This window comes from Antechinus flavipes, chromosome 5 (assembly GCF_016432865.1).
Source record: "Antechinus flavipes isolate AdamAnt ecotype Samford, QLD, Australia chromosome 5, AdamAnt_v2, whole genome shotgun sequence".
Classification (NCBI taxonomy): Eukaryota; Metazoa; Chordata; class Mammalia; order Dasyuromorphia; family Dasyuridae; genus Antechinus; species Antechinus flavipes.
The window spans coordinates 196,478,103-196,493,656 of record NC_067402.1 but is presented as its reverse complement, the minus strand read 5'-3'; the positions used below and the strand labels follow the sequence as shown (position 1 = coordinate 196,493,656).

Sequence of the window (15,554 nt, the reverse complement as noted above, 5' to 3'; positions counted from 1 at the left end):
AAGTTTGGCTTTTTCCCCAATAGCACAGCATTTTCCTTCCAGTTTCCCTACACAACTGCCAAAACACATTCAGAAAATGCAAACTGATTTTAATGTTAGTGAAGCATAACCAGAAAAGTCAACTTGTAAACTGTGAGAGTTGAAAGGAGCCAAAGGGATAATTTAGGCCTTCATTTTACAAATTAAGGTTCTAGAATACAGAGAGGTTGACTTATTCACAGCTAGAAATTCACTTGAATCATTTCACTGAATTTGCTTGCCTGGTACCTATAGAAAGATTATATAGAAGTCATTTTGGGAATATTTGCTACTTTAAGTCAATTCTAACCATAACTCCTTCTAAAAAATGTGAATCACCGAGAGTTGACCAAATAGGATTATTTTGAAAAAACATGGTCATTACTCTCTCCAAATCAGCCTGGCCCCATGGGTCAAAGCTTCTATACTGAAGCTTTCAAGAAACTCAGCATTCATCCGTTCTAGGTAATAATAATGACCTTACATTTATACAGCACTTTCAGATCTGAAAAGTGATTTTACAGTATCACAGACCAAGTTCAAAGATCACTTAGGTCAACCCTCCTTATTCTATAAATGAGCAAACAGTACATCTGAAACTGTGATAACACGGGTAATAAGTGGAAGAGTCTGGAATTAAACTTTCTCATCTTGTACCATGCTTTTTGGCTCCATTTTACAGATAGGGAAACTGAGACTTAGGTTAAGTTAGACTTGTTCATGTAATTTAGGCAGTATCAGAGCTAGGCCAATGGACTACAAGTTTACTGATTTTCCCTCTGTACATCATCCTAATAGCTTGTAAGCTCTCTGAGGGCAGGGACCATTTCTTCTTCCTTTATAGCCCCATGGAAACTAGAGTCACACATAGCAAATAAATTGCTATAGGTGAGGGTAGCACTGCTATTTTTGACATAGCCACTGATGGATGTGAGACATGACTGATGGACACGAGGCCATAATTCCCTTCACTCCAACCCCTCCCCATACGGAAAGGTAACAAGAAAACATCAGACTTGGATTTTTCTAAGAAGATGCTGTATTTAACCTTTTCTCTTCCCAACCAATTCTTTATTTTACATAACAGAAGCCTAGGAGGCCTCTCTTCCTTAAGGCAGATGGTACAGAGGTAACAGTACAGAAGTCAAATACAAGGCACTTAAGTTCAAGGTCCAGGGAAGAAAATTGGGGTGGGGGACTGGGATGTTGGGGCAAGGGCTCTGGTAATATGAAGGAGATGAACCAGGAGGGGGATTTCCAATTTGCCTTTTCCAGTCAAAGCCTATTTCAGGTCTTAAGAATTTCCTTCAGAGAAAAGCTACTCTGAGAAAATGGATATTTCACATGGACAATCCTAATTCTCCTTTCCTCTCCTCTCTCTTCTCTGTCACTGGCTCTGTTCAGAATACAGCAAGTTTGAACTAGGGATAGCGTTCAACTATAGGCTGAGGTTTTAGATCCATTTTGTTTCTCCATAACCCCCTCCTCATTAACTTTTTTTTTTTTTTAATCCACATACCTAGACAGACACTGGAGTACTGAGACCCGGTATCAAATGCACCATTGGTGAATGCAGCAGCAGGAGAATCCCCAGTCACAAAGGCAGCCTGGGGTTTAGTGCAAGATTCATACATAATGATCAAGTGGGAAACAGTAGGCAGAGGTAGCAGTCTGGTGGTAAAAGGGCTAAAGGACTGTATTTCACTTGTTCTCTTCTTGTTCTACTTCTTGTTCCTCCCAGCCCGAGATCCAGGAGCTCCAGCTTGTTCATTGTGATCCTTCCCTCTTCCAGGTGACTATCTGGAGATATTTCAAAACATCAAGGCTGGGGAGGAACAAATAGCACCGGACCTCCTCTCTGTTTTCATATACAGACCAGCAGTTCCCTTTTCCTGCTGTCCTCCCTTTTTTTTTTTTCCCCTCTCCACTAGCCTTTCCTAGAGACTATAATTAAAGACACTCTCCACTTCTCTGCTCTGCAGCAAATAGTCTATAAAGCCAGTGGCAAAGGTAAGAAGTTGAAATGAGCTTGGAACCCCTTGACAGACTTCCCACTTTTCCTTCAAAACATACTCCTTGTAGTTTTCATATTGGTTACTGGCCCCAAAGGAGTGGTGGGATGGGGATTTCAGCCCTGTGCTTCCACCAGCCTGAGCTTAGCTTCTCTAGCTGGATAAAGTTAATGCCCTGTTGTTGATGGCCAAGTCAGGTGATTGGAAGCACTTGCTTTCTGTCTGTGGGAGTAATGAGGGACAGGAATATGGGTTTCGAGAGGAGGGTCACCATCTTGAAAAGGCTTGACCTTTGGAGTATATTCAACAAGGTTTCAACCTTGATTACAAGACAGCTTCTCAAGGATGAACAGGGGGAAACAACAGGTCATAGCAGAAGGTCAGAGATCCACTACTGAGAATATTCCCCAAATGTACCACCTCATCCCCCTGGGGATTGTTTTCCCTCTGAGAAATCAAGGATTCTCACAGTCTGTGCTGGTTGAGAGAGGATGGTGGAAAGATTCAATACCACCTCCCACCCCTCTCCCATCAACCAATAATTTTTTAAGAGAAAGTCTATGTTTCATGGTCTGTACTCCCTACAAAAGGCAAGCTGATAGTGGAAGGCTTCTCATCTGGTGAAGGTTGCTCTTTCCCTTGCTGCCTTTCTATTTCCTGAAGAGGTATTCCACCTCTGCCATCTAGACCTGGATCCCACCACCTTCCACAGAGCCTCCACTTAAAAATCCTTCTTGTTGAGTACCTGAAAGGCTCGAGGAAGGGGGAGATTAAAACACTGCCACCTATTCAGACTCCACATCAGGTCCATAGGTGGGAAGATGGCTCTCAATAGAGGTGGGGAGGATGCAAAGGAGTGTTGGTTTACTCCTCCCATTCATTTTTATTCCCCCTCCAGTGGTGGGCAGGAATGGAAGCAGCTGCAGGTCAGGAGGCAGGAATCAGTCAGTTCTGGCTGGGCACACTCTGAGATCACGGCATGTTCAACTGGCGACGGTTCCACATGCCTCGCTTGGAGTGGTACCGATGGAAAAAATTCCTAAGGGAGAGGCGTTCCACTTCTAGACCAGCCTGTAGAATCCTGAAGACCAAAAAGAGAGAAGTCAACATAAATGTCCAGGAGATATCGGGAAGATCTTGGGACCCTTAAGAATATATTCCCATTCATGATGATGTCTCTCCCTTACATTTAGGCCTTCCTCTGGTGACCTGCACCCACTAGGGAAAGACCACGGGCCGTTAGTTCTACAGCTCATCTTCCAGAGAGACAGATAGAGAACATTAGGCTCCCTGGAGATCATTGGGAAGTTTAAAGCATTCTCACTGGACTTTTTTTTTTTTTTAAAACTCTTCCCTTTATTCTGTGCTCATCTTAATCTCACTCTCTGGATACTCTCTGGCCATGGGAAGGAAGAAGAGGTCATGTGTACCCTGTTGTACCTGGAACAGAGCTCTAAATAGACCAAAATAGAGAGACCTTGGAGTCAGGAAACCGGGAACACATATGGTGACACCAGGCAAGTCATTTGCCACCTTGACAATTTAGGCAACTCTCTAAGACTCTAAGTGACAGAAAAGATGCTGACCCACACTAGTGAAAGGAGTTTCCTCATCTGGAAATTCCTAGGCCAATGAAATCACAATTTTTAATACTGTATGAAGGATGCATAAAATCTGACCAAATTCTGAAAACACTAATAGCCTAGGAGGTGAGGTTTGGCAGACAACCTTCATGTCCCACACCCGTATTTCCTGATCCCCCTTGGAACTCTCTCCACCAATTCCATCTCCATCAACATCCTAGCTTGGAGTGTCTTTCATGTCCCCAATTTTCAGGGCTAAGCGTGTGAGTACCTGTCTTTTGTGTTACATCTGGCTAGAGGCAGAAATGGCCAGAGTCAGATGGTACTTGTATTTCAATAAGCCTTTCTGTACCTAAGAACAAGGCAATGAAATGGGGCAGGAAGGAAAATATGTATCACCTTTGTTTCATTTCATTCTGTTCTCTTATACAAGCATAAAGCACTGTGATTTTCTACAGGATTTCCCAAACATCTTAGAGCAAAGCACTAAGGTTTAAAACTACACAAAGACTTCTAGGATATCCAATATAATGCTTTTCTCAGGTTATTCCTCTGCTCAAAAACTATCAGTGGCTCCTTATTTCCATTTATATTAGTTACTATGCTAAGTGCTAAGGCTCTAAAAAAGAGGCAAGAGACAGCCCTAGTCTCTCTCTTGTCTCTTTCTGTCAAACTAAACTAACTTTGCATATATTTGGAGAAATAAAAAACTATTTTTAAGCAATAATTTTTATTTTCAAAATTAATGCAAACATTCACCTTCACAAAACCTTGTATTATACATTTTTCTCCCTCTCTTTCTGCTTTCCCCACCCCAAGACAGCAAGCAATAAACACATACAGTTCTTGTAAACATTTTTCCATATTTGTCATGCTGTGCAAAAAAAAAAAATCACATCAAAAGAGAAAAAAAATAAGAAAGGAAAAAAAAAAACCCCAAACAACAAAAAAGGTAAAAGTACTATGCTTTGATCCACATTCAGTCTTCATAGTTCTCTCTCTGAATGTGGATGATACTTTCCATCACAAGTCTACTGGAATTAGGGCTTATCATTTCATCTTTTCAATAATCCTCTAATAAATCTCTCTTCTCAAATTGCCACCACTCAGGGGCAGGCTCTTACCACCTCACACTACTGCTGATGGGTTTGCTAAATTCAAATTTCTTCTCTCTTCAATCCATTCTCCAATTCAGCGATGACAGTGATTTTCTGAAAGCACAGATCTGATCATGTCACTCCTTTACTCAATAATCTCAGTGGCTCCCTATCATTTTCAGGACCAAATGCAAAATGTTCTGTTTGGCATTCAAAGCCCTTCATTACTTTGCTCCATCTTTCCAGTCTTCTTACACCTTACTCCCCCAAACAGGTACTCTTCACTGCAATTTCTCTGACTTCCTCACAGTTCCAAAAACAAGACATCTTTTGATTCCAAGATTTTTTTCTGGCTGTCCCTCATACCCAGAATGCTTTCCCTCTATTCCAACTTCTGATCTCCCTGATTTCCTTTAAATTTCAACTAAAATCTTATCTTCTACAGGAAGCCTTCCTTAACCCCTTTTAATTCTTATGCCTTCCCTCTATTAATTATTTTCTATTTATATTGTATATAACATTTATTGTTGTTCAATTATTTCATCATGTTCAATCCTTCATGATCCCATCTGGGATTTTTTTGTCAAAGACATAGGAATGGTTTTCCATTTTCTTCTCTAACTCATATTATATTTGGGGAAATCAAGGTAAATAAGGTAAACTCCAGGCCCATGCTCTAGCCACTGTGTCACCTAGCTGCCCAGATGGTTTGTACACAACTATTTGCATGCTGTCTTCTCCTTTAGATTGTGAATCCCTCAAGAGCAGATTCTACCTTTTCTCATTTTTGTATTCTGAGCATTTAGCACAGTTCCTGGTACAGAGTAGGCATTTAAATGCTTACTGACTGACAATGGTTAGCCTGGTTAGTAACATATTAAGCCTTTTACTTCTTCCTAATTAATTTTTTGTTCTGTTCCCAACAGCGACTGTTCTACAACATCTCTTCTCTCCTCAAGACTTTCATGTCATCCCCTCTCCCTTCTTTCATCTGAGGACTTTGCCTCATACTTTACTGAAAAAATAAAGATCATTCACCATGAGATTCCTCTTAAGTTTTTCCTCTGTACCTCAAAATGTTTTAATAACTTCCCTTATTGTCTCCTCCTTTACTTCAATATCTAATGAAGAGCTTCCCTCTGCCAAGACAAATAAACATATAGCATCCCCCCAAATTTTCATAAGCTGATTGTCCCCCTTCTTTTTACTCTTCTATATCTCTCTCTAGCTGCTGCTAGCTACAAAAATGACTTAGGCTTCTGGATCTGAAAAAACTCTCACATTATCATCCCGTATGTCTCCCTTTCGCAGTCAAAAATCTGTCTCCTATAATAAAAAAAAAATCTTTCTCCTAGAAAAATCTGTCTCCACCTATCTCCTCTGTGTTTCCTCTTATTATTTACTTCTCAGTTCTTTGCATTATGGATTCTAATCTTGTCACTCAACCAGAATTGTTCTCTCTGGAGTTGCCTCTGATTTCTGAATTGACAAACCTGATGGCCTTTTCTCAATTCCCATCCTACTTGACTTCTTGAATGCATTTAACATTATTGACCACTGCCTCCTCCCACATAATTCTGTCTCTGGGTGTTCATGACACTGCTCTCTCTACAATCTCCTCTGACCTGTCTGATCTCTCTTCAGTCTCCTTTGATCATTATTCCGGTATATTAAATACCGTATTGAGCAGCACTCCAGTGCTCTGTTCTATACTCTTTTACTTGTTCTCATTGGGTCTATGATTTAACTCTAATCTCTTTGCAGAAAACTCTGAAATCTATAAATCAGTACTAACTTAAAACTGTTGAGTGCCAACTGAACATTTCAGACCATTTATAGATATAGTGGATGTCTCATAAGCATTTCAAACTCATATCAAAAATTGAACTCATTACATTTATTAATCTCCCTTCCAACCACATTTTTGTCTAACACATTACCATTCTTCCAGTTCACAAACTTGGTATTAGCCTTTGCTCTTCACTATTTCTCACAGCATATATTCAATTAATTATCCAATCTTCTCTGTTTCTACCACCATACTACAATGCCTCCTACATCTTTCTCTTCATTCACATGGTCACTATCCCAATTCAGGCTCTCGTTAACTTTTCCCTGGACTACTGAAATAGCCTCAAATCTCTTCCTTGTCAATCCATCCTATACATAGGTGCAAAAGTAATTTCCTTAAGTAATGATATGACTATATTACTCCCCTTACTAAACAAATTCCAATAAACCATTACTCCAATAAACCACTATTTCCTCTCAGATCTAATGCAAGTTCCATATTTAAAGCCATGCAAACCCCAGCTCCAACTTGCCTTTCCAATTTTATTTTGTTTCTCCCCTTCTTACACCCTTTGGGGCACTCAAATTGGCCATGTCTTATCTCCATTTCTCAGAATGTGTTTCCTTTAAAACTTAAGTATCATCTATATGTAGCCTTCCTTGGTCCTCCTAACCCCAATTTTTAAAAAACTAATGTATATATTTTGTATATATTCTACATGTTGTCTTTTCTGAGAGAATGCAAGCAGCTTCTTCATCATCATTTTCTTCTTCTTCAAACCATTTATAGATAATTTAAAGTGGATTTCTCATAAGCATTTCAAACTTTAAGTACCAAAAATTGAACTCATTATATTTATTAATTCCCCTTCCAACCACTTTATTTCTGTCCAATACACTTCCATTCTTTTAGCTCACAAACTTGATATTAGCCTTTGTTCTTCACTATTCCTCATAACATATATCTTCTTTTTTCTTTCTTTTTCTTTTTTTCACCTGATTGAGGCAATTGGGGTTAAGTGACTTGCCATAGCTAGGAAGTATTGTATCTAAGCCTGGATTTGAATTCAAATCCTCCTAACTTCAGAACCAGTGCTCTATCCACTGTTCCATTTAGCTGCCCTTGAGAATGCAAATTTCTTGAGGGCAGGGACTGATTCATTTTTGGTTTTTCATTGGATGTTCAATAAATCCTTAATGACTGATAGCTTATTCTCTCTGAGACAGGCAAAATATTTTCTATTAGCCCTTTCTGCACCCCTTCCAGAGCTTCTTTTCTGGGAACAGAGCTCTAGCAGTGGTTTCTTATTCTTCCTTTGAGGTTCCTACCCCCCTCCTACATCACCTGTCCAGGAGCTCCCAGTCCTCTCCACCCCAGCGGTCTCGAAATTCCTTGGTATTCATGCCTCCAATCTTGTCCAGGTCTGATTTGTAGATGCCCAACAGGCCAAATCCATTCACTTCCCAGTAACCTGAGGGCAAACAAGGAAGCAAAAGTGATATTCATCTTTTCCTACCAAGATGATTGTGCTTAGAATAGTGAAGAGGAGGTCTTCCAACTTAATTTTAATAAGTGAGAGCAGTTCCTAGGTTAAAGTTTCAGAACCTTTTCTGAAGAAATGAGAGTATAGTAGTCTTGATATAATTTCTGACTATCTTTCTGGGTGATATTTTCTGGGATTTGATCAACTACTTCAGCCAAGCTTTTCCCTTAATCTACTCTCTAGAAATTATCCTACTCTCTGAGGATGATCTGTCAGCTCTGAGGGTCAGGAAAAATAGAAGGCCTTTTTTCTTGCCTAACATTGACTGGAAAACAAGGATGACTCAAGAGAAACATCCAAATGTGTGATACTGAGTTATTACAAGTTAGATCCAAGAGGTAGAAATGACCACAGTTGACTTAGCAACCTTCTTTCTTTTGTTTCAGTACTGGGCTCCTGAAGAAGAAAAGAGAGAAAGTGAAAGGACAGCTTAGTATGAAAAAAAAAACCTTGTAGATTTTAGTAGACTGAAAGCCCAACAGTAAGAATAGCAGCTGAAACAAGCTGTTTTAATCTTGGTTGCAGAAATGTGGGATTAATTCTCCTAGAGACAATACTTTAGGAAATATATTGATGAAGACATCCAAAAGATCCAAAAGTGAGGGGACTACAAAGTATGACAAAAAATACCAATTTAAGGAACTAGACTTGTTTAGTGTGGAAAAGAGAAGACTTAGGGAGAATATGTAGTATTATGAAAATAGCTGGAAAACATGTGAAAAAGGATTCATCTGGTTTTGCTTGTCATAATAGTATTAATAAATAATAATAACTAGTATTTATTTAGTGCCTTAAGATTTGTGAGAACTTTGCAAATATCACATTTTATTATCACAACTAGTCTGGCAAGTAAGTGCTATTATTGTTCTTCAGTCATTTTTTAGTCATGTCCAACTCTTTGATTCCTAAATTTAGGTTTTTTTGTTTTTGGCAAAGATACTGGAATGATTTGCCATTTCCTTTTCTAACTCATTTTACAAATAAGGAAATTGAGGTAAACAGCATTCTGTGACTTGTCCAGGGTAACACAGCCAATAAGTTTTTGAGATTATATTTGAACTCAGGTATTCTGAGCCTGGCACTCTATTCATTGCTCTGTCTAGCTACTTAAGATGTTTTTATTATCTGCATTTAGCAGCTGAGGAAATCAAAGTAGGTAGTAGTGAGCCAGGATATGAACTTAGGTATAGTGCTCTACCCACTAGATTACCCAGAAGACAGAAATAGAAGAGAAACAGATTTTAGAGAAGAAAAAAGTTTCTAATTATAAAAAAGTCTCCACACAAATAAAGTCAGACTTAAATAATTGGAAAAATATTAAGTGCTCTTGGATCGGCCGAGCGAACATAATAAAGATGACAATACTCCCTAAACTAATCTATTTATTTAGTGCTATACCAATCAGACTTCCAAGAAAATATTTTAATGATCTAGAAAAAATAACAACAAAATTCATATGGAACAATAAAAAGTCGAGAATCTCAAGGGAATTAATGAAAAAAAAATCAAATGAAGGTGGCCTAGCTGTACCTGATCTAAAATTATATTATAAAGCAGCAGTCACCAAAACCATTTGGTATTGGCTAAGAAATAGATTAGTGGATCAGTGGAAAAGGTTAGGTTCACAAGACAGAATAGTCAACTATAGCAATCTAGTGTTTGACAAACCCAAAGCCCCTAACTTCTGGGAAAAGAATTCATTATTTGATAAAAACTGCTGGGATAATTGGAAATTAGTATGGCAGAAATTAGGCATGGACCCACACTTAATACCATATACCAAGATAAAATCAAAATGGGTCCATGACCTAGGCATAAAGAACGAGATTATAAATAAATTAGAGGAACATAGAATAGTTTATCTCTCAGACTTGTGGAGGAGAAAGAAATTTGTGACCAAAGATGAACTAGAGACCATTACTGATCACAAAATAGAAAATTTTGATTACATCAAATTAAAAAGCCTTTGTACAAATAAAACTAATGCAAACAAGATTAGAAGGGAAGCAACAAACTGGGAAAACATTTTCACAGTTAAACTAAGGTTCTGATAAAGGCCTCATTTCTAAAATATAGAGAGCTGACTCAAATTTATAAGAAATCAAGCCATTCTCCAATTGATAAATGGTCAAAGAATATGAACAGACAATTTTCAGAGGATGAAATTGAAACTATTACCACTCATATGAAAGAGTGTTCCATCCAGCCATTCTGGAGAGCGATCTGGAATTATGCCCAAAAAGTTATCAAACTGTGCATACCCTTTGATCCAACAGTGTTTCTATTGGGCTTATACCCCAAAGAGATACTAAAAAAGGGAAGGGGACCTGTATGTGCCAAAATGTTTGTAGCAGCCCTGTTTGTAGTGGCTAGAAACTGGAAAATGAATGGATGCCCATCAATTGGAGAATGGCTGGGTAAATTGTGGTATATGAATGTTATGGAATATTATTGCTCTGTAAGGAATGACCAGCAGGATGAATACAGAGAGGCTTGGAGAGACCTACATGGACTGATGCTAAGTGAGATGAGCAGAACCAGGAGATCATTATACACTTCGACAACGATATTGTATGAGGATGTATTCTGATGGAAGTGGATTTCTCTGACAAAGAGACTTAACTGAGTTTCATTGGAGAAATGATGGACAGAAACAGCGACACCCAAAGAAGGAATACTGGGAAATGAATGTAAACTATTTGCATTTTTGATTTTCTTCCCGAGTTATTTTTACCTTCTGAATCCAATTCTCCCTGTGCAACAAGAGAACTGTTTGATTCTGCAAATATGTATTGTATCTAGGATATACTGCAACATGTTTAGCATATATAGGACTGCTTGCCATCCTGGGGGGGGGGGGAGGAGGGAGGGAGGGGAAAAAACGAAACATAAGTGATTGCAAGGGATAATGTCGTGTAGAAATTATCCTGGCATGGATTCTGTCAATGCGAAGTTATTATTAAATAAAATAAAATTTATTATAAAAAAAAAAAAAAAAAAATGAAAGAGTGTTCCAAATCATTATTGATCAGAGAAATGCAAATTAAGACAACTCTGAGATACCACTACACACCTGTCAGATTGGCTAAGATGACAGGAAAAAATAATGATGAATATTGGAGGGGATGCGGGAAAACTGGGACACTAATGCATTGTTGGTGGAGTTGTGAACGAATCCAACCATTCTGGAGAGCAATCTGGAATTATGCTCAAAAAATTATCGAATTGTGCATACTCTTTGATCCAGCAGTGTTTCTATTGGGCTTATATCCCAAAGAAATACTAAAGAAGGGAAAGGGACCTGTATGTGCCAAAATGTTTGTAGCAGCCCTATTTGTAGTGGCTAGAAACTGGAAAATGAATGGATGCCCATCAATTGGAGAATGGCTAGGTAAATTGTGGTATATGAATGTTATGGAATATTATTGTTCTGTAAGAAATGACCAGCAGGATGAATACAGAGAGGACTGGCGAGACTTACATGAATTGATGCTAAGTGAAATGAGCAGAACCAGGAGATCATTATACACTTCGACAATGATATTGTATGAGGACATATTTTGATGGAAGTGGATTTCTTTGACAAAGAGACCTAACTGAGTTTCAATTGATAAATGACGGACAAAAGCAGCTACACCCAAAGAAAGAACACTAGGAAACGAATGTGAACTATCTGCATTTTTGTTTTTCTTCCCGGGTTATTTATACCTTCTGAATCCAATTCTCCCTATGCAACAAGAGAACTGTTCGGTTCTGCAAACATATATTGTATCTAGGATATACTGCAACATATCCAACATATAAAGGACTGCTTGCCATCTAGGGGAGGGGGTGGAGGGAGGGAAGGGAAAAAAATCGGAAAAGAAACGAGTGCAAGGGATAATGTTGTCAATATAAAGTAATCATTAAATAAAAATTAAAAAAAAAAAAGAAAGAAAAAAGTTTCTAACAGAATCTTGCAAAAGTAAAATGTCATGCTCTATTCCCTGTCACTGAAAGTTTTCAAGTACAAGCTAGATGACCACTTGTCAGGAATGTTATAAAGAAGACTCCTATTTGTGTGTAAGTTAACCTAGGAGAATTTGAGGTCCCTTCCAAATCTGAGATTCCTCTGATTCCAGATGATCTTAAAAATCCTATTTCAGGCTATTTCCCTTCACACATTCTACTTCCCAACCAAATTTGTCTTTCTCCCATGCTCAGAATTCAGCATCCCATCTTTTGCCCCCAAATTTTTGTCTTGACTACCTTCTCTTGTGGAATTCACAGCCTCTTCCTCTCTGCTTCCATTTCTTATTTCCTTCCAGGCTCAGCTCAGGTATCCCCTCATACAAGAAGTCTTTCTTGACTTTCTAATTGTCAGTGTTCTCTCTAATTATTTTGTATTGGGTTTACAAGCTATATTCAATAAGCAGGAGATTTTTTTTCTTATTTTTGTCTTTGTATCTATCATGTTTTGCGCAATGCCTTACATATAGTAAATATTTACTAAAAGCATGTTGAATTGAATTAAGTTCTGGGATTCTGTGACCCAGGGGCAAATCCCTAATTTTTAGTACTGCACAGGCTGCTGCTACTATTTTTCCTGGATCCCCTCGCTGATGGGGTGGAATGAGAGCAAAAAAAAAAAAAAAAAATGGTGACTAAACTATGATAAGGGTAGCTAAGAGTGAAGTCTTAGAGTGACTGGCTAGTTCTATTGTTGTTGTTACTTTCAGTACTCATATATAGATTAAATGGATTTTAGCATTTTAGGGTGAGGAGGCAGAGACCACAGCTAGGTGCAGTGCTAGTGTTCAAGCTAACGCAATGTGACTTGTTTTGGTACTGGAGGCAGTGATCCAAAGGCTCTCCTCAGTCGGGGTCGATACTTACCTTCAGGCCTTTGAGGTGTTGCCCCACACTGCAGTCTCATCACCATGGGAGCAAAGGCCATCTTGCCCTCCACACAGTGCTTCCGAATGACATCAATGACTCCAGGTGGAAAGTGTATGTGGAGATCACACAGGAAGATAATGCTATGTGGGTCCTGGAGACAGATGCAGGTAGGATTAGATCAGCTCCCCATGGCAAAGAGGTAGCTCTCCTTCCAGGAGTGTGCTGGTAAATGTTTAACAACTCATTTCAGTAGTAATGGTGGTGATAGAAAGCTAAGGTCAGGGCTAAGGGACTTTCAGGTCAGGGAAAAAAACTTATACACAACTCACAAGGCTTAACCTTCATTATTAATATTTTCTCTATCACTTTCTTAATCTAGACTCTAAACAATCAACAAAATTAAAAAACTGAAAAACAACCCCAACCCTGATTTGTAATGTTTGTTGATTTCTAGGATATAAATGGTCACACTGGAAATTTAATCATCCAAATTGCCTCTGGCACACTCCTGTCTCCTCCTTCCCTTAGTGTTGCTCAGATCCCTTTGTAATGAAACATCAGGTACCTTTCCAGAACTGCTAACCAACAGGAAAAGAGTGGACAAATTAAGAAACTATCAGAGTTTCTAGGAACAAATGAGTAGTTGCTCCAAAAATTCAAACTATCCTCTGGGTGACCCAGTTGTCTCTAGGGCTAGTGGACCTGAGAGTATGCTCTCACTTCCTTTCATTGGTAAAACTGTCAACTTAAGAGACCATACCAACCCTATGCTTCTCTTTCCTTAGTCCAGGACTAAATTATTTTCAATCCCTTTACCTTCACCAGGTCCACACCAGCCTGGAGTCCTGCTGAGCGCTCAAAATTCCCAGTCAACTTCATATACTGGTAGCTGCAGGGAAGAGAGATTAAATGCATCCTGAGTTCTGGATTCAGAGGCTAGTTCTCAGAAGAAGTTGAGCAGGAATAGGGCAGCAAAGGCAGCGGTGGGGAGCTTTTGGTCAGAGCTACAGGGCTCTGAGATCAGACTTACAAAAGGGGGAGATACCCTAGAATGGAGGCCAGGATAATTGGATTTACCTGTTAGCTTTGCCTCCAACAATTTGCTTGGGATCTTAGAAAAAGAAAATGCTCAGGCCCTCCCACTAGCCAGCATGTTACCATCTCACCTTCGCAGACTGGATCTCTTAAGTGCCATCTCTACATCCATGTCCTCACTGCTATAGTCAGTGATGATGATGTTGAAATGGGGATCACCGGTCACCTGGGACAGCTTCTCCATGTCATTGATGAACTGCTGAACCCATCGTGCCTGATTCTTCACTGCCAAGGGAAGAGGGACAGAGAGAGGGAAAAATGGGCATTAGACACTGATGCATCCCGTAAGCCCTATCCAACCCTCTGTGGATACCACGGCTAAGGTGAACTCTTGTACACAATGTGGAGCCAAAAAGTAACTCTCAACCCTAACCATGTTAACCAATCACTCTTGCCTTCTTCATATCTACCAAACATGCCCCGCGTGGGGATTGCTTGGGATAATGTTATGCTACTTAGCATAGCCTTAAGATGCTATAATAACCACATCTTCTTGTCCATCCTATTATAATCACATTACATGCACTTTATAAAAGCCTTAGTATAACTCTTTATTATTACATTTCTGGCATTTAATTATTATTGATGTCTTTCATTACTTGTTACTGGATAGAACTGGTGGGGTAGATCTGAAGCTAAAATAGCATTAACTATGATAATGGTAGCTGGGAGCGTAGTCTTAGAGTATTGGCTAATTGATTGTTGTTGTTGAATCCCCTCTCTGATAATTCAATCACTATCTTACCTTCAGTTCTACCCTATGATAATGGCATTGGCCGGTTCCATTGTTGTTGCTGCTTTCAGTACACACACACATATATATAGAATACATGGAGTTCACCATTATAGGATGAGAGGGCAGAGAAAGCAGTGTAAAAACTTCAAGGCAATGCAGCATGACTTGTTTTTCCTTTGGGGAGGCTCTCGTGACCCCATTTGGGGTATTTTTGCACACATTAGAGTATTCACACCCATTTATTCTACCTCTCATCCCATTCAAACACACCTCAGCTCCTGTAACAATAACCTCACTGCAGACTCTCCTTTGGCCAGTTATAATGGGTAGAGTGCCCCACCCTGCTCCACTAACTGCCTTCCCCTCTGCTGCACGACTCACCGGGCACAATAAAGTGAACAACAGCACGATGGTTCCAGGAGAAGCCGAGGGGCCAGCACAGTTCGGGTTCTTTGGACTGGCTGCTGAGCAGGTGCCGCTGGCGCTGGTGGCCCAAGACCATGCCGCGTAAGTTGCGTGCTTCTGGATCCTTGCCACCACCCACACTAACCCCTCGCCAGTCCCGGGACAGCACATACTCTGAGAGCCGCACTAGCTGACCACTCTTCTCCAGAAGTTCCAGCTCCAACAGGTAGCGACTCCCTCGAAGCCGGTCCTGACGTTTCTCTATGTTCACCACACGATTTAACTGGTACCGCCTAAAAGAGGAGGGGGGGTAGCTTTATCATCCTTTCCTCTACTGCTCCACCCCTCCACTTTCTGGTTATAGGGTCTGAGATCTCAAAAGTGGACTTCACACA

At 39.7% G+C, this 15,554-nt stretch overlaps 1 protein-coding gene across 1 annotated transcript in view; it reads right to left on the bottom strand.

The window, feature by feature from the left end:
* Positions 1-1,039: 1,039 nt before the first annotated feature.
* B4GALNT3 (beta-1,4-N-acetyl-galactosaminyltransferase 3) overlaps positions 1,040-15,554 on the bottom strand; it is a 54,962-nt gene continuing 40,447 nt past the window's right edge. The window contains exons 15-20 of the mRNA XM_051962434.1: positions 15,136-15,452; positions 14,090-14,243; positions 13,740-13,812; positions 12,921-13,074; positions 7,847-7,973; positions 1,040-3,111 (exon numbers count right to left, since the gene is read on the bottom strand). Coding sequence (XP_051818394.1) covers positions 3,003-3,111; positions 7,847-7,973; positions 12,921-13,074; positions 13,740-13,812; positions 14,090-14,243; positions 15,136-15,452 — 934 coding nt within the window. The 3' untranslated portion in view covers positions 1,040-3,002. The remainder of the gene's footprint in view (positions 3,112-7,846; positions 7,974-12,920; positions 13,075-13,739; positions 13,813-14,089; positions 14,244-15,135; positions 15,453-15,554) is intronic.